Source organism: Sturnira hondurensis, unplaced genomic scaffold, assembly GCF_014824575.4.
Source record: "Sturnira hondurensis isolate 20B ecotype Veracruz unplaced genomic scaffold, ASM1482457v3 Scaffold0016284, whole genome shotgun sequence".
Lineage (NCBI taxonomy): Eukaryota > Metazoa > Chordata > Mammalia > Chiroptera > Phyllostomidae > Sturnira > Sturnira hondurensis.
Genome location: NW_028088915.1, coordinates 7,227,212 through 7,251,093, shown reverse-complemented (window position 1 = coordinate 7,251,093; position 23,882 = coordinate 7,227,212). Strand labels below are relative to the sequence as shown.

Sequence of the window (23,882 nt, the reverse complement as noted above, 5' to 3'; positions counted from 1 at the left end):
AAAGTCCACCCATTTTCCGGACTTTCTCTTTTATGCAGAATGACCTTTGCTGGATCATAAGAATAACACTTAAATGTGATTACTGACAATATACTTGCCAACAATAAACAAGATAAATTTGAAAGATAGGAAAAAATAGATTATAGAGAGATCAAGTAGGAAGATACTGTTCTAATTTAAATGTCAGGGGTTAGAAGAAATTTTTAAAATGCAACAAAACAAAGAAAATGGCCAGAAACTATTAAAAGATGAAATAAATTAGAAGAACAAAAAAGAAAAAGGAACTGAACCTAATTCAACTAGATTGGTATAATGTTGATAATTATTACTGGATAATAAGTAAATTCAGTTTATTACATTAGCCTAAATTTTATATTTGAAAATTTTCTTAAATAAAAAACCAAAAACATTCCTGAGTTTACGAATTTATGCTTAAAAAAGTGGAGTTGCAGTATAAATGACTCAAATTGTAGTATTTCTCAGCCTTACCTTCCCTTACAGTCTTCCAATCACATAATTTCTGCACTGAAAGTAGAAATGTTTTACTGATACTTAATACCATACTATATTTGGGAGAATCAAAACTCTAGTATGCAGTGGTTTTGCTGCTTCTAAATAAAGACAGAGATATTTTCATATTCATTCTTCCTTTCATTCAACTAAAATTTTAATTCCTACTACGTGCTAAGTAGTGTTCTAAGGACCAAGGATACAACTTTAACTGTCCCAGACAAAAAACCCTGCCATGTGCACATATATTCATTCTCCAGTGTTCCCTGTTGTCTGGTTATCAAAAATGTACATTTCATGCTTAGCTACTATATATTCAGAATTATTCTAAGCTGCTAAACATTTAGAAAAAGCTTAAAATGTGACCTTTCTTCTCAAGAAATGTACAATCTGAAGAAATTAAACTAATAGGCACTTGGGAGTCAAATGGAGTATAATGAGCAGAGGACTACAAGCAGAAAACAGAACAATGTATGAAAGCCCTCATGAGGCAAGATGACTGACTATGGCAGAGACTGAAAAGGAGAAAAAAGTAAAACCAATGTGGTAACAGACATAATTGGAGCAGAAGACTTTAACCAAACTACGCAGGGTCCTTGAGATAATGTTAACAAGTTTACATTATATTCTAAATAAATGTAAAGCCATTAAAAGATATTAGGTAGGAGAGTAAAATTAATTTTTAGAATACACAGGAGGAGCGAGAGCAAACACAGGAGAGCCAGGTAGGAGGTATCATGTGTAGCCCAGGTTAAGAGATGATGGTAGCTTAGATTAGAATAATAGCAGTAAAGATAAAGCACATCCAAAATACATTTAATAGGTTAGATTAACTAGACTTGATTACTAAAGTGACTATTCCTTCCTCTTCCACTGGACCCTGAGAAACACTGACATTTGGAAGAGATGAAAGAGGAAGCCAAAGATAAGCAGAAAGAAAAATCAGGAGGGTTTAGTACCACAGAAGAGTAGTAAACTGTTAAATTGCTTGAGAGATCAAACAAGACAAAACCTGGAAACTGCCCTAGAGATATGGAAACATAAAAGTAATCAGTTATCTTTGGCAAAAGTAGTTTCAGGGTAGAGGTAGCTAGAGGTGGCACTGAAGCCAAACTGGAATGGACTAAAGAACAAGAAAGTAAGAAAGTGAAGACTCCATGTATAGCCAATTCTTTCAACAGGACTCAAAAAAACGGACAGGAAAATAGTTAAAAGGGGACCAGAGCTCCAGGGAGTTCTAAAGCATTCACAATTTCTGTTTTGATCTGTTTTGTTTTGTTTACAAAGATGAGAAAATGTATACTGAGGTCAGGATTCCGTAGAGACATTGATAGAGAAGACAGAAAAGGCATAATGGAATGCACAGGGTTCAGGAGAAACAGGGAGACAAGATTCAGAGTAAGATGGACTGGCCTTTGACAGAAGGTATAAAAGTTCACCACATCACCCAGGGAAGAAACATTCCATAAGTACTAAGGCAGACAGACACATAAATAAGAAGGTGCACATTGTCAAGGGAAATCTGTTTGATGGCTTCTATCTTCTCTATGAAGTAATCTTCTGCTAAGGAGGGAAGCAGAATAAAAACTAGAGAAAAAAGTGAAAATGTGTCATGGAGTGTGCAAAAAGTGAGATGAGGACAGAATGCTGTCAAGTTTCCACATAGTGTTGAGGATCTGGCTAAAGTGGATGATCACGAATTTATAAAGTTATCAACCCACCTAACTGATCATCTCTAGGACAGCTCAACAGTCTGGATACAGAAACCAGTACAGTGTATGACTAAATTCATCCAGGGTTGAACTTGGCAGGCAGATATGAATAAAGGAGAGGGAGAAAGAATATACAGGAGAGAGATACTAAATTTGTACTATACTATTCTAGAAAAGGAGGGTCCACCTCCATATTATCTTGTCAAAATCCATCCAAGCTTCAAAGTCTGTCACAAAGGTCTATTTCTTCTACAGGTTTTATATGATCTCCAAACATGTGAACTGCCTCCACTGTCTTAACCGTCAGTGTTTTGTACCTTTTTTATAGACCCACTCCTATTCTACTTCAAATTATAATTCTCTGAGTCCCTGGCTGCTGCCTGATAATGTGGTAAGTACAAAGATACCATGGTCATATTTGTCTCCCCTATGGTACTCAGTACATTGTCTCATAAGAGAGATTGAGACCCTAAACTTACTTCCTGAAGAAGAAACAAGTATTACAACCCTTGAAGTCAAACTTGCATGATGATAGGGAAAAACACAGACATAGCAGAAATCACACAATACTAAGGAAACTAATATTATACAAGCTAGTCCTCACAAAGGGAAGAGGGGCTTCAATGGTATGAGAAAATGCTTTTTTAAAAAGTTTAACTGACAAAACTGGGCAGTAGATATTTAAAATGAGTGTGTGTGTATGTGTATATATATGTATACATATATGTGTGTATATATAAGTATATATATGTATTTCCATTTGATTTTTGAAATAATTAAAATATCTGAATACTACTCTTCATAAAGTATAAAGTAAAATTTACCTCAATGTAAAATATGTTTAGATCAACCAAGAGGTTTTACTATTTCAAACTACCACAAAGGACTCTTGTAAGATTCTCACACCACAAAATGACCCCACTACCTTTTTCACAGAAAAAGCCTACTTTTAAGGGTCAGTGTATCTTACGATTGTGAAGAATAATGTTATGAAGAGTAAGAAACTGTTTTACTGTTCTTCTAATTAGCAATACTAACAAACACTACCCCACCCTATTCAATATATTATGTATACGAAATAAAGAACAAAACTAATTCTTTTTTTAAAATTTAAGTTAAAAAAACCTTTGTGTTTGGGTAGTAATAATGTTTTTTTTTTAAAGATTTTATTTATTTATCTTTAGAGGGGAAGGGAAGGAGAGAAGGAGAGAAATATCAATGTATGGTTGCCTCTCCTGCATCCCCTGCTGGGAACTGGCCTGCAACCCAGGCATGTGCCCTGACTGGGAAACGAACCGCAATCGTGTGGTTCGAAGGCCTGCGCTCAATCCACTGAGCTACATCAGCCAGGGCTGGGTAGTAATAATGTTGACATAGGAACATCGATTTTAACAAATGTACCACTGTGGTACCAATGTCAATAATTGGAGATTTTATGCCTATGTGGGACAGGAAATAAATGAGAACTCTGTAGTTTCCACTTAATTTTGCTGTGAACCTAAAACTGCTCTAAAAAATTAGGTCACAATATAAATAAAAACCACTTTGGTGCACGAAAGGACATTATCAAGAAAGTAAAAAGACAATCCTGACAATGGGAAAGTATCTGCAAAACATGTAACTGATTAGGGTTTGGTATTCAGAGTATATACAAAGTTCTTACACTAAAAAGACACTCCAATTAAAAAATGGAGGCAAGAGACTTAACAAAAAAATATGGCAATGACCAACATGTAAGTGACAAGATGTTCAACATCACTAGTCATTAAAATAATGTAAGCAAAATCACAATAAGGTACCACTTCATACTCATAAGAATGGCTAAAATCAAAAAGAAAACTGGAAGATAACAAGTGTTAGCAAAGATCTTTTGCCAACTGGAGAAACTGATCCCTTACACATTGCTGGTAAGAATGTAAAATGGTTTAGCCACTGTGGAAAACAATTTGGTAATTCCTCAAAAAGTTAAACACAGAATTACCAAATGATCCCATAACTTTTCTCCTAGTTATATACTCAACAACTTGAAAACAGGAACTCAAACTTTAAGTATGTATCCACAGCAGCTGTCTCCATAGCCAAACTATGGAAACAGCACAGAAGCCCACCAACAGATGAATGAATAAATTGTGGTATACACACACAATGGAATATAATTCAGTCATGAAAAAGAAATGGAGTACATCTAAGTGTATAATGTGGATATACCTCAAAAACATGATGTTAAGTGAAAATAAGCATAAAAGATCGCACATTGTATGATTCCTTACATGAAATATTCAAAATAAATAAATCCAAAGGCACAAAATGCAAATTGATAGATGCCAAGGGCTAGAGGAAGGGACAAACAAGAAAAAGATGTTTAATGGATACTGGAGTGATAGAATGTTTTGGATGTATTATAATATTTATACATCAAAGGAAAGTATACTATTTCATAAGTTTAATATAAACCACAAAAATTACTACTCTTAATGTAATGTGAAAAGCAATTAGCACAGTAATTAAGAGCACAAGTCATTGACAAGGCTTAAATTTCAGGCCTAGCTGTGCAAGTTATTTGACCCTAAGTAACTATTTAACCTCTTTGTGACCGTTTCCTCATCTAAAAAGTAGGGATAACAACAATAGCTGCCTCATAGAGTTCTTACGAGGATTAAATAAATTCTTATGTATATTATAAAGTGCTAAAATGATGTTTGGCACAAGTGAATATTAAATATAATAGCTATTATTTTTAATAGGTTCCCTTACTTAAATTAATCAGAATACAAAAGTAACTTTTAAAAAAATTATCTCTCTCCAAATCCCTGTCACCATGCCCTTCCATCTTCTCTTCTCCATCTGTATGGTTTGGCAGAATCCCCTTTAGGAAACACTGTGTGACTAGCATTCAGGGCCTTCCTCACAGAGTTAGGGATATCTAGCCTAAAAAGAAAATTACAGGTAAACAGCACTAAAGAGCTAACAATGTTCCTAACAATCAAGATGGGGGAAATTCAGATATTATTAAGGGCTCACATGAATTCACTGTATTATAAATAAATATATTCAAATTATTTCACATTAACTTAAATGTTTTAACACTGTTGAAAGTATGTCAATTATCAAACTGTGAAATGCCATTCCATATTATTCTGTCATGCATTTAATCTAATGACTCAATGTTCATGTTATAAAACTAGCAACTAAAAAATTATTTCTTACAAACACTATTTTAAAAATAATTTTTATAGAACTTAAGATAAAAATCTGTCCTCTAGAATTTACCTTTAGAGTCATCTTTGTTGCACTCTTTATTCTGACAACTTTTTTCATTATCTTTAAACAAGATGGCTGGAACAAAAGCTTTCAAATCAATAAGGTTCTCATAAAAATTCCGAGCGTCTTCATCTTCCCATATACCACCTTCCAAGTCATATTCTCCAGGTTTACCAGGTGTAAATATATCAATTCCAGGCCCATGCTCTAAAAAAAATAAAGCACAGGGAATTAAAACTACTTGAGATTTAGCATGCTAAACATGACATTTTCAATTTTATAAGTAATGAATCTTGAATGTTCAACTAACATAAGCTTCTTCAACCAATAAGCACTTTGGATTGTTTATATAAACATCCTTAACATCAAATCACAAACTGTTTTAGGTAAAGTAAAATTGAACCAGGATAGACTAGAGAACAGTATAGGATAAAGATGGTTTCCTCTTCAATGCTTAACAGCTATTAATATGAGACTAGGTAACCACTTGATCTATTAGGCCTACCTTCATGAAACTTAAAACCAAAATAAAACTATAGAAGCCTGGACTTCCAGGCAAGATGGAGGCATAGGTAGATACACGTTGCCTCCTGCACAACCAAAAGAAAGACAATAAAAAATTTTAAAAACAAAAATAACCAGAAGTGCCAGAAAGTCAAACTGAAAGTTTGAAAGCCAAAGGAAAGTCTGAAAACCAAGGAGTTAAACATTCTTCCAGACCAGTAGGAAGGGCAGAGACAGGCAGCCGCGGTGGAGAGGATGAGTGGCAAGGTAGTGGCTGGTAGATGGGCAGTCCCACATTTGCGTGCAGATAAACTGAGAGGAACAACTGAGAAGCGAGACACACCACACAACCCAGGGTTCCAGTACAAGGAAAGAAAGCCTCAGAACCTCTGACTGAAAAAACCTGTGGGAGTTGCAGCTAAGAGAGAAACTCCCAGCCTCAAAGGAGTTCGTGGGAGAGACCTACAGGGTCCTAAAATGTACACAAACTCACCCACCTGGGAATCAGCACCAGAAGGGCCCAATTTGTTTGTGGGTAGCGGAGGAAGTACCAGAAAGCCAACTGGAGAACCAAAGAAATGGCATTGTTCCCTCTCGGACCCCTCCTCCACATACAACACCACAATGCAGCAACCTGGATTGCCCTGCCCTGACCAATACCTAAGGCTCCACCCTTTACTATGTAACAGGCATGCTAAGGCAAAAACAATATGCCCCAAATGAAAGAACAGATCAAAGCTCCAGAAAAAAAAAAACAATTAAGCATTACAGAGGTAGCCAGCCTATCAGATGCTGAGTTCAAAACACTAGTATTGAGGATGCTCACAGAAATGGTTGGGTATGGTTCACAAAATAGAGGAAAAAATGATGGCTAGGAAAAGTGAAATAAAGGAAAATGTATAGGGAACCAACAGTGAAGAGAAGGAAACTGGAACACAAATCAATGGTTTGGAGCAGAAAGAAGAAAAAACATTCAACCGGAACGAAGGGAAGAAGCAAGAATTCAAAAAAATGAGGCGAGGCATAGGAACACCCAGGACAACTTTAAACGCTCCAATATCTGAATCATAGAGGTACCAGACAGAGAAGAGGAAGAGCAAGAAATGGGAAACTTATTTAAAAAATAATGAAGGAGAACTTCCCTAATCTGGCCAAGGAAATAGACTTCCAGGAAGGCCTGGAAACCCAGAGACTCCCAAAGTAGTGGACCCAAGGAAGCACATACCAAGGCACATCATAATTATATTACACAAGATTAAAGATAAAGGGAGAATCTTGAAAGCAGCAAGAGAATAGGAGACAGTTAGCTACAAAGGAGTTCCCATAGGGCTATCAGCTGACTTCTCAAAAGAAATCTTGCAGGCAAGAAGGGTCTGGAAAGAAGTATTCAAAGTCATGAAAGGCAAGGACCTACTTCCAAGATTACTCTATCCAGCAAAACTATCATTTAAAATGGGAAGGCAGATAAAGTGCTTCTCAGATAAGATCAAGTAAAAGGAGTTCATCATCACCAAGCCCTTATTATATGAAATGCTAAAGGGATTTATCTAAGAAAAAGAGGAAGACCAAAGCTATGTACAGTAAAATGACAACAAACTCACAACTATCAACAATGAAACCTAAAAAAAAAAGAAGAAGAACTAAGCAAACAACTAGAACAGGCAGAGATTCACAGAAATAGAGATCACATGGAGGGTTATCAGCAGAGAGGAGGAGGGGGGAGAATGGGAGAAAATGTACAGGGAATAAGAAGTATAAATGGTAGTATGACCCATGGAAATAAATTATGGTGGGAGAATGATAGTGGGGGGGGAGTGCAGGGCAGAGGGGAAGAAAGGGGAGATAAAAATGGGACAACTGTAATAGCATAATCAATAAAATACATTTAACAAATAAAATTTTAAAAAATGAAATAAATTATATAAAACAGAGCTTTCCAAGTCTCATCCTCCCCGATGAAGCTTTGTTATTTCTGTGTGTGTGTGGGGGGGGGGGTTGTTTGTTTGTTTTTTTTGACGACTCCCAACCCTCTTACATCACGATCATCTTTCCAAGTAGAACACAAACCCTTAATTAAAAAGCATCCCAGTCTGGCTGGTGTGGCTCAGTGGATTGCGGCTGGCTTGCAAACAGAAAGGTTGCAGGTTCGATGTCCTGGTCAGGGCACATGCCTGGGTTGCAGGCCAGGTCCCCGGTTGGGATTGTGTGAGAGGCAACAGATCAATGTTTCTCTCACACTTCTCTCCCTTTTCCCGTTCCTTCCCTTCTCTCTCAAAATAAATAATTTTTTTAGAAAAGCATTTCTTCATATGCACCCAAAGGGTGTGTTCACTGCAGTATTATTTACAATAGCTAATGTATGGGAGCAACCCAAGTGCCCATTAATAGATAAGTGCTTTAGCCCTAGCCAGGTAGCTCAGTTGGTTAGAGCATCATCCTGATATTCCAAGGTCATGGATTCAATCTCCAGTCAGGACACATACAAGGAGCAATCAATAAATACCTACATGAGTGGAAAAACAAATCAATGTCTTTCTTTCTCTCCTTTCTCTCTCTAAAAATCAATAAATAAAAAAATTTAATGGTTTAAAATAGATAGGTGGATAAAAAAGTTTACGTATATATAACACAAGAGAACATCACTTGGCCATAAAAAGGAATGAAATCTTAGCATCTGCGACAGCATGGATGGACCTAGAGGGTAATATGCTAAGTAAAATAATGTAAGTCAGAGAAAGACAAATACTGTGTGATTATACCTGTATGTGAAATACAAACAAAACTGAAACAGACTCAGAGATACAGAGAACAGACTGGTGGTTTCCAGAGGGAAAATGAGTTTGGGGGATTAGGTAAAAGAGGGAAAGAGATTAAGAAATATTGTACTGCCCTGGCTGGTGTGGCTCAGTGGACTGAGTGCTGGGCTATGAGCAGAAGGGCTGCCAGTTCAATTCCCAGTCAGAGCATGTGCCTGGTTTGCAGGGCAGGTCCCTGGTTGGGGGTATGCAAGAAGCAACTGAATTATATATCTCTCACAAATTGATGTTGCTCGCCTTTTCTTCCTCCCTTCCCCTCTTTCAAAAAATAAATAAATAATTTTCTTTTAAAGAAGTATTGCACAAGTTGGTAGTTACAAAACAGTTACAGGAATGTACAGGACAAAATAGGGAATACAGTAAAAAATACTGAGATAACTATGTATGGTACCAAGTGCACGTTAGAAATATCTAGGGGAACACTGTGTAAAGTATATGATTATCTAATCACTATTCTGTACACCTGAAACTAATATAAAATAACACTGAATGTAAACTGTAATTGAAAACTAAAATTAAAAATAAAAGCATCCTTCCTTTTGGCATAATCCTGGGTATAAGGCATACTGCTATAACTAGTCAACTGATAAATAACTGGAAAAGGACAGAAAACATAAATATTGTACACAGACATGGAAAACCATATATAAATTTACACAGACACATAAGTCTACCTTTATATACAACTATATATTTTTAAACTCAGAGCATTAAAAGTAATCAATTTCCTACTTCATGATCATAAGACCATTCAGGAATATATCTATTCTCACTGTGCTTCTCTCTAAACAAGAATTTTAAGTAGGAGAATGATCATGAAGATTAAAATAACCCTAAGACAAATTAGATTATTCACTAAAAAGTTACTATAAATAAGAATAACAGCAAAAACAAAAGTTACTGGCTCCCTAACTCATTAATTATATGCCTTAAAACAAATATATTTAAACATAAAACACTAAACCCATATAAGAGAAATGACTGATAAGTCTATGTCTGTTTAATGAAAAAATAAGCAAAAGCAAAAGACAAACTAGAAAATAATACTAGCAATTTCTATATGGAAGAATTACTATCCATAATATAAAGAGTCCCTACAAATAAAAACCAATTCCCAAAAGAAAATGAATAAAGGCTCTAAACAGATGAATAAGAGGCCATATGAAAAGATGGCCTCAGTATCAGGATAATGTTAAAACAAACTTTTAATCACTTTGACCCATAAAATTGTTTAAAAGACTGATATCAACAAATATTGACAAGACAGTTGGAGAGTAAGCACTCTCATATCTTAACTAGAATACAAACTGATATATAGCACTGGGGGAGAACAAGTGGTCACTGCCTACCAACATTTAAAATAAGCGTAATAACTGTACAAAATTCCATCGACGAATCTATACCTCAGAAATAACAGAAAATATAAACTATGATTTACAGGAACGTTCATTATAACACTGTAACAGAGCAAAACTAGAAAGAGTCTAAATATCAATGATAAAGGCTAACAAACTGTATATATACAGTATCTAATATTAATGAGATGTTAAGAAAAATGATGTGTATCTATATGATCTGACTCAGAAGACTCTCAAAAATGCATTATCAAAAAAACAGGAAGTCATGCAAAATGATATCCTACATAAATTAACAATAAAGATCCATATAGATATATAATTATATATTTATTTTTGCACATATGTTTTGTATATTAAAGAAGTCTGGACAGATTCATATCAAACTGTCAACCAAGGTTATCTTAAAGAATGGAATGGATATGACAAAAGACTTTCACTTTCTACTCTATAATATGCATGAATATTTTGTAAATCTGAGAAATAATGTATTTCATAGTATTTTAAATTGTAAAAAAAAATTCAACTTCTGAGAGGCAAAAAAATGCTACGAAGTCAAAAAAACACAGAAAACTGGGGGAAAATAACTGCAATGTATATAAAAAAGAGTAAAATTTCCTTAACATGCCAAGCACTTTCACAATCAATTTTTAAAACAGATAAATATTTGATTTTTATTTAAAAGGAAGGGGTAAAGGATTTAAGACAGTATGTCACATGGAAAACTATACATATGTAAAACAGCCAATAAACTTAAAGAAAAGATGCTTGACCACACAGAATCCAAAAATCAAAAACTACACTATGGTAAGCATGTAAGGAAACATTCATTCTCATATACAGTGGCATGTATATTTCTCTGGAAGAAAACTTGGCATTATACATTAAACCTTAAAATGCATAAAACCTTTTAACTCAGAGACTCTACTTCTAGGAATTTATCCCTGAAACACCAGTACACATACAAAAAGTCGTAAGTACAGACATTTTACTGTAACACTGAATATAATAGGTAAAAACAAGTTATAACTTAAATGTCAATCAACAGAGGACAAGGTAAATATAGCACAATTATATAAAAAATATTACTATGTAATAATTTAAAAACAATTACATGGCCAGATATGAAATGACATAAAAAGACATACAAGATATACAGTAATATTGTTCAAAGTAGTTGCAGAACACTATATATGATACGATCTTATTTCTATGAGGTAAAAAAAGATATTCTGATTACTGAAAAATTTAGGCCTCTTCAGACCAAGATGAAGTACTAAAAACTCAGGTAAACAATGTAATACAATGGTTAGCAAACACTAGACAGTGGGCAGCACAGGAAATTAATTCCTCAGAGAAAATAAACTGAATCCTACAATTAAATGCCCTAGCTTACTGCCTGGTAAGATTTTCTAGGCCATGACCAAGAAAGGGAGAAGCCAGGTAGACTCCAGCAGTCTCCATGAGTCGAGGATGATGGAGCTGAGAATATAGCAAGACTGGCCCAGATGGCTAAATTTTCCAAGACAGAGTAGCACAGAGAAAGGAGCACAGGGATCTGCAAAAGGTCCCCTCCGAATGCTCAGCTGAATACTGATCAGCCCCTACATGTGAGGGAACTAGATAAAAGTGGGAAAATAATAATTCATGAACCTTCTAATTCATGGGCATCATTACAGAAGGATACTGATTTAGTAATAGGGAAAATCAATACTAGAATAAAGGAGGCTCTGATCCCACCTAACTAAGCAGGCCTAGAAAGAATGAAATTATTTCCAAGTAACTTAACTATGCCATGAACAAAGCTCAATATTTCTAAGAATAAAAAATATCCAGCATGTATCCAACAATATACCAGGCATGCAAAGAGGTTGAAAAATTACCAGAGATATATAGATCAATCTATAAATCAATTAAAAGCAATGCAAAAATGATACAAATTATAAAGTTAGTAAACAAAGACATTAAAAGTTATTCAACTGTATTTCATTTTCTCAAGCTAGAAGACAGACCAAGCATGTTCATGACATGAAAAACCAGCATCTAGAGATAAAAGCTACATCTCTAGATGAAACTGACAGTTTATTAGACACTGTAAAAGGAAAAAGTTCATTTGAGACACAGTAATATGAACTATCCAATAAAAAAAGAAATACTGAAGAATAAAAAAGATAACTTCAAACCACCTAAGATAACTGTAATTAAATCTCCACAGGAAAGGAGAGAGCAACAGAATACATATTTGAAGAAATAGCCAAATTTCCTAACTTCAATAAAATTTAGTTTCAAGAAGTCCAATAAATGTCAAGCACAAAAAACATAAAGACAACTCCCCCAAGTCACGTATATTAGGTTGCCTAAAATCAGTGATAATGATGAAAATTAAAGCAACCAGAGGGAAAATATACATTAGGTAAACAACAAAGAATGATGGCAGCTTTCTCATTCAAAGCAATGCAAGCTAGAAGACAGTAGAACAAAATCTTTAAAATACTGAAAGAAAAAAGAAATCTCACCCTAAAACTCTACATCAGTGAAAGTACCTTTTAAAAATGTTGACAGAATTTTCCCAAGATCTATTATCTGTGGAAAATGCCTAAAAATACTTGTAAAGTCATTTAGCATTAAATGACTAACTGAAATTTTTGTAGAAATAAAGCAAGTAAATATCAAAGGATGCTAAACACCATGAAAAGATGTGGGTTCTAAAATACAATAAAAGTATACTGAGAAAATTCTGAGACATGTTTCAGATTCAGTCAAAAACACAAGTTCTATGGTAGAACTTTCTTACTGATCAAGAGATACAAAAATTAGTAGAAATTATGAACATGATTATATATAAATATAACAAAATAAATATATTCAAAGTGTACAACAGGCATTTCTTATTGAGGATGTAAAATACAAAACACTTTCTTATGTTATAAAAGGATACTTTACAAATACCCACAGAACCCTTGCATCCCATTTGTGTTTGGTGACTACGACACCACAGACCCAAGCATGTCTGGTTTGGACCCACACAATGTGCAGTAGAAGGCAGTGGTAAACCACTATAGTATTTTTTTAAGACTTTATTTATTTATCTTTGGAGGGGAAGAGAAGGAGAAGGAGAGAAATATCAGCGTATGGTTGCCTCTTGTGCATCCCCTGCTGGGAACTGGTCTGCAACCCAGGCATGTGCCCTGACTGAGAATCGAACCGCGGTTGTTTGGTTCGCAGGCCTGCACTCAATCCACTGAGCCACACCAGCCAGGGCTTCTTCTTTTCTTTTTTTAATCTTTCATTTTACCTTGAACACTAAATGAGACCGTCCAAAATGAAGTATGAGACAATGTAGAAAGATAAAGAGTCCCAAGTCAGAAACCAGTCAAACCATTACTAGGGAAAATATTTGTTGCTAATGATACAACTGTAACAAAGTTGAAATGACATCTAATAGTTGGTGTGCACCAGGGGGGAAAAAAAAGGATGCCACACAACGTATACAATTACAATCAGAACTAGGAACCAAAGATACATGAATCAAGGTAAACTGGAAATTGTAAACCAAGAAATGGAACATCTACAATGCAGTGCTTGGGGTTAGTGAACTAAAATGGACTGGAATGTAACACTGCCAGTTGGGCAACTACAAAGTGTTCTTCTAGTCTGGAAATGACAAACTCATAAGAAATGGTGTGGCTTCAATACTGAGGTAAGATGTAGCACAGGAAGTTAGGGGCTACAATGCAAGGTCTAACCCCACAGTATCAATCAGACTTCCAGAAAACCCAATTAACATAACCAGCACTCAAATCTATGTTGCAAATACAGAGGACAAAGAAGACGAAATTGAAAGCTTTTACACTTGTCTTTTACACTTTTACAAATGTCTGAGAAGAATTTCATCACACACCAAAACAAGACATGCTGACAATTATATAGGTGACTGAAACACAAAAGTAGGAAATAAAGCAGAATTAAACGTTATCAGAAAATGGGGACTAGGGGTAATAAATAAAGCAGGAGATTGGCTTGTAGATTTCTGTGAAACCAGCAACTTTCCCATGCTTCTAAAAACCAATAGATGGCTGTACACAAAGACATCACTTGATGGCTAATACAGAAATCAAGTGGACTATGTAACTGAAAGCAAGAGAATGAGAAGGTGCATTTTCTCTGCCAAATCAAGACTAGAAGCAGCAGATTGTAGTACTGACCACAAACTGTTAATATCAAGTAGAGTGAAGCTAAAGAGGAGCACTAAAAAAATACATAATGTAAGTAACATTCCTGATGAATTTAAAGTCCACATTAAAAAAAAGAGAGACTACTTCCGGCCAAGATGGAGGAGTAGGTGGAAGCACTGTGCCCTCCTCGCACAACCAAGTTTAAAGACAACAAAGTTTTAGTAACAAAAACGCAACCAAAACACAGAAAATTGAACTGTATGGAAGTCCAACAACAATGACGAACCATTCAGTCAGACCAGTAAGAGGGGCGGAGTCAGCAGCTGGCGGAGCGGGGTCACGCAGGAAAAGGTGCCCAGACTGACCCAGACACACAGGTGGTGGCTGGCAGATCCCAGGCGTGGGGTGGCAACGGAGGACCCAGTGAGGGTGCGGGGCAGCTGGCTGACCACAGTCACACATTCACATGCAGATAAACCAGGCAGAGGAGCGAGCAGTAAGACAGCGCAAACCAGGGCCCCTGTGATGAGAATTAAAGCCTAAAAGCACCAGTTGGAAAAATTTTGGGGGTTGAGGTGCCAGGAGAAGTTCCCAGGCTCACAGAGAGTTTGTTGGAGAGACCACAGGGACCTGGAGGGTGCACAGGCCCACACACCTGGGAGTCGGCACTAGGGGGACCCTATCTGCTTGCGGGAAGCAGCAAAGGGGACCAAAATCCAAGAGAGAGCGTGAAACAAACACCATTGCCCCTCTCTGACCCCACCCCCACATACAGCGTCACAACCCAGTGACTGGGTTGCCCCGCTCCCTGAACATCTAAGGCTCTGCCCCTCATATGTAACAGGCACAAACAGACCAAAATATTATGGCTCAAAAAGAACAGTTCAAAGCCCCAGAGCCAATACTTCTAAGCGACCAAGAGATAGCCAACCTATCAGATGCACAGTTCAAAACACTGGTGATCAGGATGCTCACAGAACTTGGTTGATTTTAGTCACAAATTAGAGGAACATATGAAGGCTAAACTAAGTGAAATGAAGAAAAATGCACAGGGAACCAATAGCAATGAGAAAAAAACTGGGACTCAAATCAATGGAGTGGACCAGAAGAAAGAAACATTCAACCAAATCAGAATGAAGAAACAAGAATTCAAAAAAAAATGAGGAGACACTTAGGAATCTCTAGGACATCTTTAAACGTTCCAACATCCGAATTATAGGGGTACCACAAGGGGAAAAGAAACAGCCATGAGTGGAAAACTTATTCGAACAAATAATAACGGAGAACTTCCCCAGTCTGAGAACTTCCCCAGTCTGGTAAAGGCAATAGACTTCCAAAAAATCCAGGAAGCTCAGAGAGTCCCAAAGAAGTTGGACCCAAGAAGGAACACACCAAGGCACATCATAATTACATTAGCCAAGATTAAAATGAAGAGAGAATCCTAGAAGCAGCAAGAGATAAGGGGACAGTCATCTACAAAGAGTTCCAATCAGACTGTCAGCTGATTTCTCAAAAGAGACCTTACAGGCAAGAAGGGGCTGGAAAGAAGTATTCCAAGTCATGAAATCCAAAGACCTATAGCCAAGATTGCTCTATCCAGCAAAGCTTTCATTTAGAATGGAAGGACAGATAAAGTGCTTCTCAGATAAGGTCAAGTTCAAGGAGTTCATCATCACCAAGCCCTTATTATATGAAATGTTAAAGGGACTTATCTAAGAAAAAGAAGATGAAAAATATGAACAGTGAAAGGACAGCAAACACAGTTATTAACAACCACACCTTAAACAAAAGCAAACTAAGAGGACAGCTAGATCAGGAGTGGAACCATAGAAATGGAGATCACATGGAAGGTTAGCAACAGGGGAGTGGGAGGAGGAGAAGGAGGAGAAGGGGGGAGAAGGTACAGAGAATAAGTAGCATAGACGGTAGGTAGAAAATAGATAGGGGGAGGGCAAGAATAGTATGGGAAATATAGAATCTAAAGAACTTGTGACACATGGACATAAATGAAGGGGGGGGATGGTGGAGGAGGGGTGTGCAGGGTGGAGGGGAACCAAGAGGGGGGAAATGGGACAACTGCAATGGCATAATCAATAAAATATATTAGAAAAAAATATAAAATACTGAAATAAGCAAAAATACATTTTAAAAAAGGAAATGACGAAACTGAAATAAATATAAATTTTTTTTAAAAAGAAAGAAAAAAAACAATGGATTTGCACTGTTTAACTTAACTGACCAAGAACCAGAACTATGGACTAAAACAAAATACGGGATCTAGCACAAATAATGCCCCTATTTTTAATTACAAAATCCTAAGCATGTAATTCTCTAATATGACAATACCATACTGAAGCACACCATGCAACATTTTAGGTAAAATGCTTAAATTAAAACTGTAAATTATTACACCCATATTATTGCCCTACCACCTACACTCAAGCAGGTGTTACTTCCACCAGACCCTGTATGATTAGGGAAGAATGTGAAGACAATGAAGGAAGTAAAAAGGGAGAAAAAAATCGAGATGGATGACAAAAGAAACACTAAAAATTGTTAAAAACAAGCAAGAAGCAAAAGTAAAAGGTGAGAAGACAAAAGCATGATTAGAATCCTGAATTCAGTTTTTCAACAATTATCACATAAATAAAGATAAAGAGAAGGATATAGAAGAGAACAGGATATCTCTGCCAGAAGACTAAAAAATGAAAAGAAAATTCAAACCTAGATTAGGAATGCTTAACAACCAACAAGGAAGCACGTTATCTGACCAGGAGAAAGTAAAGGGAGGGTGGAAATACTATACTGACAATCTATACAGAAGGGACAAAAGGATGACAGGTACCTTTGAAGGTGACTACTATAAAGAAGAACCTGTACTTCTAGAAAGCTGCCCTCAAAGTACTGAGAAAAAATACATCACCAGGGCTAGATGGATCGAGTATCTGTTAAAATCCTAACAAGAATATGTCAACAAATGCGGAAAACAAAACAACAACCTACAGACTGGAAACTTTCAACATATAGCCCAACTATCAAGAAAGGAGATGCCAAAGAGTAAAGTAACAATAGGACCACTGCTTTAATTTCCCACACAAGTAACATAATATGCAAGGTGATAGAACAAAGGCTTCTACCTTATGTGGAGCAAGAAATGCCAGATATTCATGCCAGATTCAGAAAAAGAAGAGGCACTGAGATCTAAGTGTGAGCACTTAGTCTATGTTGTATAAAATAAAAGAAAGTCTTTCATTTTGTTGATTATGAAATGCTATGGGTTACTCTGAAAGAAACGGGTGTGCCTCAGTATTTGACTGTCCTGATGTGTACCCTGTATCTTGAACAGGAAGCCACTGTTATGACAGAATATAGAGACAGAACAATTTTCTATAGGGCAATGTGTCAGACAAGGGCACATTTGATTTCCCTATTTGTTTAATCTGTACGTAGAACATACATGAAAAACCAGGCTAGACTCAGAGGAAGGAGTGAAAACTGGTAGAATAAATAACAATAACTTAAGATATGCAGGTAACACCATCTTACTGGCAGAAAGTAGTAATGATTTGAAATGACTTCTGATTAAAACCAAAAGAAACTACCAAGCAGGACTGCATTTGAACATTATAAAAATCATGACTACAGAAAAAATACATAACTTGAACAAAGACAATGAAGACACTGAAACTGTTAAGAGTTTCCTTACCTTGGTTCACTTATCAATTCAAATGGAGATTGCTGCCAAGAAGTCAAGCAAAGGCTGGGATTCAAAAGGGCAGCAATGGAAGAATTAGGAAAGCTCTCCAAGGTCAAAAATGTTGAGTCCCAAGAAACCAAGGCTAAGTAAGGGTCATTCACACCCTTGTCTTCCCAATTACTATGTACAGATGAGAAAGTTGGACAGTAAAGAAGGCTAACAGGAAAAAATTGATTCATTTGAAATAGTGCTGGATGAGAGCTCTACCAATACCCTGGACTGCCAGAAAGATGAACAAGTGGGTCCTAGAGTGAATTAAGCCTGAAAATCACTGTAGGCAAAAATGACAAAATTGAAGCTGCCCTACTTTTTGGTCCATCATAAGAAGGCTGGATTCTTTGAAAAGACAAGAGTGCTGGGAAAAATAAAAGGCAGCAGGAAAAAAGGAAGACCAAATATGAGGTGTATTAACTTCATAAAAGCAGCTGTAGCCATGATTCTGCAGGAGCTGAGCAGGGCTGTTGGGAACAGGACACTGCACATCATTCAGAGTCTCCAAAAGTCAGAGCTAGCTCAACAGCACTTAACACACACACTGTACAAATATTTCACTGTTAAGACTTTTAAGTAAATAAGAGCGCCAAAAAGTTTTATAGTAATTTCAAAAATAATAAAAATGATTAATAATTTATTAACTCATATCTACCTAACATAAGCATATGTTATCAAGTAGTTGGTGTGACAGGTTAAGAGCCCTACCAACTTAAGAACAATCAAAAAGGAAGTTTAAAATACCTTTGAAAGAAAATGAAACACAACTCACCTCACAAAACTATAATTTATATCACAAAACTGCAAAGTAAGCTTTAGTTCAAAATAACAATTTAAGACAGTAGATAATTCAAAACAAACATTAAAAATAAGGATAAATACAGAAATATTAGAATCCCAGAGGTCCAATCCATTTTATCACCTTTCTAATAAAGTGACTCTTTCTACAACTCCAAGTAGAGCTTAAAGCAGGCCCCTGCTGGATATTATACAAAGTATCTGTTACAAAAGAACCCAAAGGAACTTATCACAATACTATGAGTTAATTATTGTTAAGTTTAAAGCTTTCTCCATTCAGAAGAGCATTTCAAGTTGCTTTTTGTGTTTCTTATTAGGTTTTACTACTATTTCACTTAAAATCCTTAAATTTTCAATAATACACATATGACAATAATATACTTTAGTACATGAGAGTACTTACTAATTATATTATTTGTTTTTAAGGGCATCTTACCTTCTGGTGTTGGTTTGTCCTGAGGAAGATCTGGCATATTTTCATCCAAAAGGTCTGCTAAGGATTGAGAATTTGCCAGCAGCTTCTGATAAGACATAGCAAATTCCTCATACTGTTTATGTCTATCTTCACTTAGCTCCCCTTTAGAATGTAGAATACGCCTATAAACAAATGAAATAATCCAATAATTTTACCAAAATAGATGTGAAGATGTATTATTGCACTGGTAATGTTTCATATATCACATAAGCATTTACCACAATATTCTCTGACCACTTACTTTTATTATTAATATTTTCAAGATATATCTAAATTAAACAAAAATTTGTATAATCAAATTCACCTAAGCAATTACATTTTAACACTGGTTCTTCAAAGAATAAGTATGATTAACAATTACGCCTGCAAACATAAAATTTAACAATATGCCACTAAACAAAAAGTATTTAGTCTTTTGTTATAGTCACACTCTCAAGACATGGTTAACCAAAAATACTTAACACAAACAAGTTAAGTTTTCAAAAACTACAGGTTACAGAAGTATCTTTAAAATTTCACAACAATCTGAATTGAGATTATCTTTTGAAAAAACTCTCATCTTCCACATAGCCAACTCTCAATTAACAGTGCAAGTAACAGTTATTTTATTCATGTAACAAATATTAACTGAACAGCCCACTTAACCAAGGCCAGGCCATCTGGCCAAGGCTAGGAGCAAAGGACACAATTTTTCTTCCACTCTGCAAACTGTTCACTAATAAGCCACCCATAATTAGAAATCTAAAACTTAAAAATTTTCAAAATGTACAGTCAAGTAAAAATCTTATTATATTAGTATAAATGGTTGAGATGTCTATAGCTGGATCCACCTTATAATTAAATATTTATGTAGTACTGTAGCATTCTAAATTTATAAATCTTAATGTAAAACAATATTATCAGGTTTCAAAAAGTCAATTATAAATTGTAAATTAAGTCATTTTCAAAAATAATATTTATAAGTTTTTTTAACTCATTGTCACTTGAGTTTTCTGATGAACAGGGAAAAAAATGATTTAGAGGTTTTTTGTGATGTTACCTAAAAGTTACAGAAAATAAAGTTGAAAAAAACATGCCTATACTTATTCATTCCTGCTTATTTGAAAAAACTTCTAGACTTTTAGCCTATTAAGATCTAAAATGACAAACCGTCATTCATTTTCTTATGATTAAACTATACAACAGACTATATAATTCTATGAACAGATTAGTAAAATGCTGAAAGTTTAATCCACAATAATCCAGACTAACAAGCATTTCTCTAAAAACTAAAAACACTGTCATAAGAAGTTTCTCTCTCCAAACATTTATTTCAGACTAATTTTACAGGCAAAAATAAAATTCCTTTTGATTTTATGAATAAATTTAAAAATTAAAACAAAATCCCAAAGCATTTAAAAAATACTCAAACCATGAAAGAAATGGCTAACATTACCTTGAATGACCTTAAATTTTCAATTAGAATGTCATTTTCTAAGTTTTAAAAAGCCATTAAAATTAAATAAATAAAATAGATGATTTGAATAAATACTCAAAAGCTACTCTAAATGTTCTATAGCAATTAGGAAAAATGTTAATAAAAACATAAGCATTTATTCTGAAGCAATTTATGTTAAAAAAGGGTAACAGTTTTAAGGAAATAAAAAACTTCTAATAGCAATTAAGATACAAAATTATTTCAATACTTAAAAAGGAACTGCGAAAAATCTCAAAACGTGATCTCAACCTTTACTTCTCTAACAAGTTCTAACATTCTGGTCATCTGAACATACACCCAGTTTTAAGTTATACAATCATTGAGGGCTTACAGTAGGTAAGTGGTGACAAGATAACTACTTTATTAGAAAGGAAAATGAAAACTCCTTTTCTGGTACCAACTTCACTTTCAAACATTTGCCTGGGTCTTTGCACTGGATCAATTTAAATCTATGATAGTTTCCTTTAGCCCTGGCTGGCGTAGCTCAGTGGATTGCGCGCAGGCCTGCAAAGCAAAGGATTGCGGTTCGATTCCCAATCAGGGCACATGCATGGGTTGCAGGCCAGTTCCCAGTGGGGGACACATGAGAGACAACCACATATTGATATTTCTCTCCCTCTCTCCTTCTCTTCCCCTCTCTCTGAAAATAAATAAATAAAAATATTTTAAAAATAAATCTATGACAGTTTCCTTTATATGCATTTCAGTTCTCTACTAGTCCTCCTGGAACAAATTTAAAACTTTAAAGGTTCAGAGATACTCCTCGTCCTCCCCTAAATCCCGATTTCATGATCATTTTTTAAAAGTACTAATTTAATTACCTATTAATGTATGTTTAGATTACTATCCAATGAGACTAGTCCCCAGGAAAAGAAAGCTTAGATTTTGGTTCGTTTGTTTTCTAATTATATCTTATAGCAAGCATTTGGCAAAGGTACAGAATGCCAATAAAATGGCATTAAGTTCTGTTATCCACAAAACTTACACAGTCATATTTATTTTCTGTGACCATTAATTTATTATACATTTACTAAATATCTGACTAAGCCCATAGCATGTAGTAAGACTAAAACCTCAAGCACAGAAATCAACCCATCATAGGTGAATGAACATTCGATATCCTTAAAATCAGTTTGAGGTTCTAATAAAATAAAAATAAAATATTTTTAATGAATGTGCTATATATGTCAGTTTTTTATAAGTTTATGAAGCCCACAGGGAAAGATACTCAGTTTGATCATATTTTTCAGAAAATCTGCATGAGGAAACTAAACATTACACAGCACATTTGAAGAGCACCTCTTCTGTACATCAGTATAAATCTCACCAAAATTTATGTGCACTCCATGGGAATATCTCACTAGGCAAAATCAAGCTGAAGATATGATTCATCACATATTTTAATTACAATCTGTTCAAAAGCACATCTATTACAGAAAGTTGAACTGAAGCCATACTTTTCAGACTGTCGTAAATTAGAAGACAGCAAACTTTTTCTACAAAGGACAAGATAAATATTTTAGGCTTTGCAGACCACATCATCTGTTGCAACTACTCAACTCTGCTGCTATAACACAAAAGCACAGGCAATTCATAAACAAATACATATGACTAAATTCCAATAAAACTTTATTTATGAACACAAATTTGAACTTCATATAATTTTAGTATTTCACAAAATACCCCTGATTTTTTTTCAACAATCTGAAAAGGCAAAGACCTTTCTTAGCTCACTAGCTGTACAAAACAATGATAGGCCTAATCTGGCCTATTTGCCAATCCATGTCATAACTGGAATTAATTTAGTATCATTTTTAAATGTACTATAAACAAATTCATTCCCTCTCATGATATCACTTCACAATAGGAAGGTACTGGCTACATATTAAAGATACAAAAAGTAAGCATGAAACAATATTAATTCCAAGTCATACTCATTACAATAAAAATACAGGAAATTAGACCTCCTTCACTCACCACTATATGACAGACACCACTGTCTGAAAGCACAACTAAGGTACATCAATCCTGGATTTCTGGAATGTTTTTATATTACTAACTTAATATTGAAAACTGACAGAAAATATCAAATAGTCTATCCTTGAATCAAGTATTATTATCTCATAAAAAAGTCAGAAATGCCTCAAAAAATTCTAGTATTAAAACATTTGTTTTCAATTATTTCATTTTTATTATTGCTTGACTTTTTGTTATTTTTTTATTTTATATAATTATTTTGTATACTTAAAAATGAATCTTTAAAATAAGCTATGAAAGTTTAGGTGGTTAGCATACAGATTTTCAAAATAATAAAGAGGCACAAAAAGAAATTCTCATTTAAAAGTCTTTCTGAAGGATTAGGCAGGCATTATATTAAGAATAAACTAACATTTATTGTATACTTACAATGAACCTGATACTATTATTAAGTGCTTTCACACACATAAATTCATTGAATCATTCACCTTTACCTCAGAGGTACAGTGCTCTTATCCCATTTTACAGAAGAGAAAAGGGAAGCAGAAAGATACATGGTAACTTGCCCAAAGTTACAGAACAAAGAAATGATAGGCCCAGGACTTTAGCCCAAACAAGTCTGGCTTCACAGTCCATGCTTATAGCTCTTGGACTATACTGCCCTCTGAATTAGAGTAAAAGTATCCACTTGATACTTAATACTGAAATTAGAATGTCTCTCACATGCATATATCAAAGGCAAGCTGTTGATATATTAAAGGTCTTAGTTTTATATCCTCTTTCGAGTCCTTCTTTTCTTTGGATATGCCTTGGTAATTACTGAGTGGCTGTGTATTTACTAAGACACTTAAAAAAACAAGTACTAAAGGCAGACGAAAAAGAGTACTATGGAAATTGTGAGAAATACATACGAAGAGGTATGGGCAGCTCTTTAATCCCTAAATCTAATCTATACACTCAAAATAGAGATATTTCTTCCAAGGGTACTGTGATCAATTAAGATCACACATGCAAGGTACTATTATCAATGTAAAATAGTATCTTCACGAGAAAAAAAGAAAGCCAGAGCCCACT

At 35.0% G+C, this 23,882-nt stretch overlaps 1 protein-coding gene across 2 annotated transcripts in view; it reads right to left on the bottom strand.

The window, feature by feature from the left end:
• UPF2 (UPF2 regulator of nonsense mediated mRNA decay) overlaps positions 1–23,882 on the bottom strand; it is a 104,542-nt gene that overhangs the window by 63,723 nt on the left and 16,937 nt on the right. For both annotated transcript variants that reach the window (XM_037066012.1, XM_037066013.1), the window contains exons 4-5: positions 19,316–19,476; positions 5,493–5,690 (exon numbers count right to left, since the gene is read on the bottom strand). In XM_037066012.1, the coding sequence (XP_036921907.1) occupies positions 5,493–5,690; positions 19,316–19,476 (359 nt within the window). The remainder of the gene's footprint in view (positions 1–5,492; positions 5,691–19,315; positions 19,477–23,882) is intronic.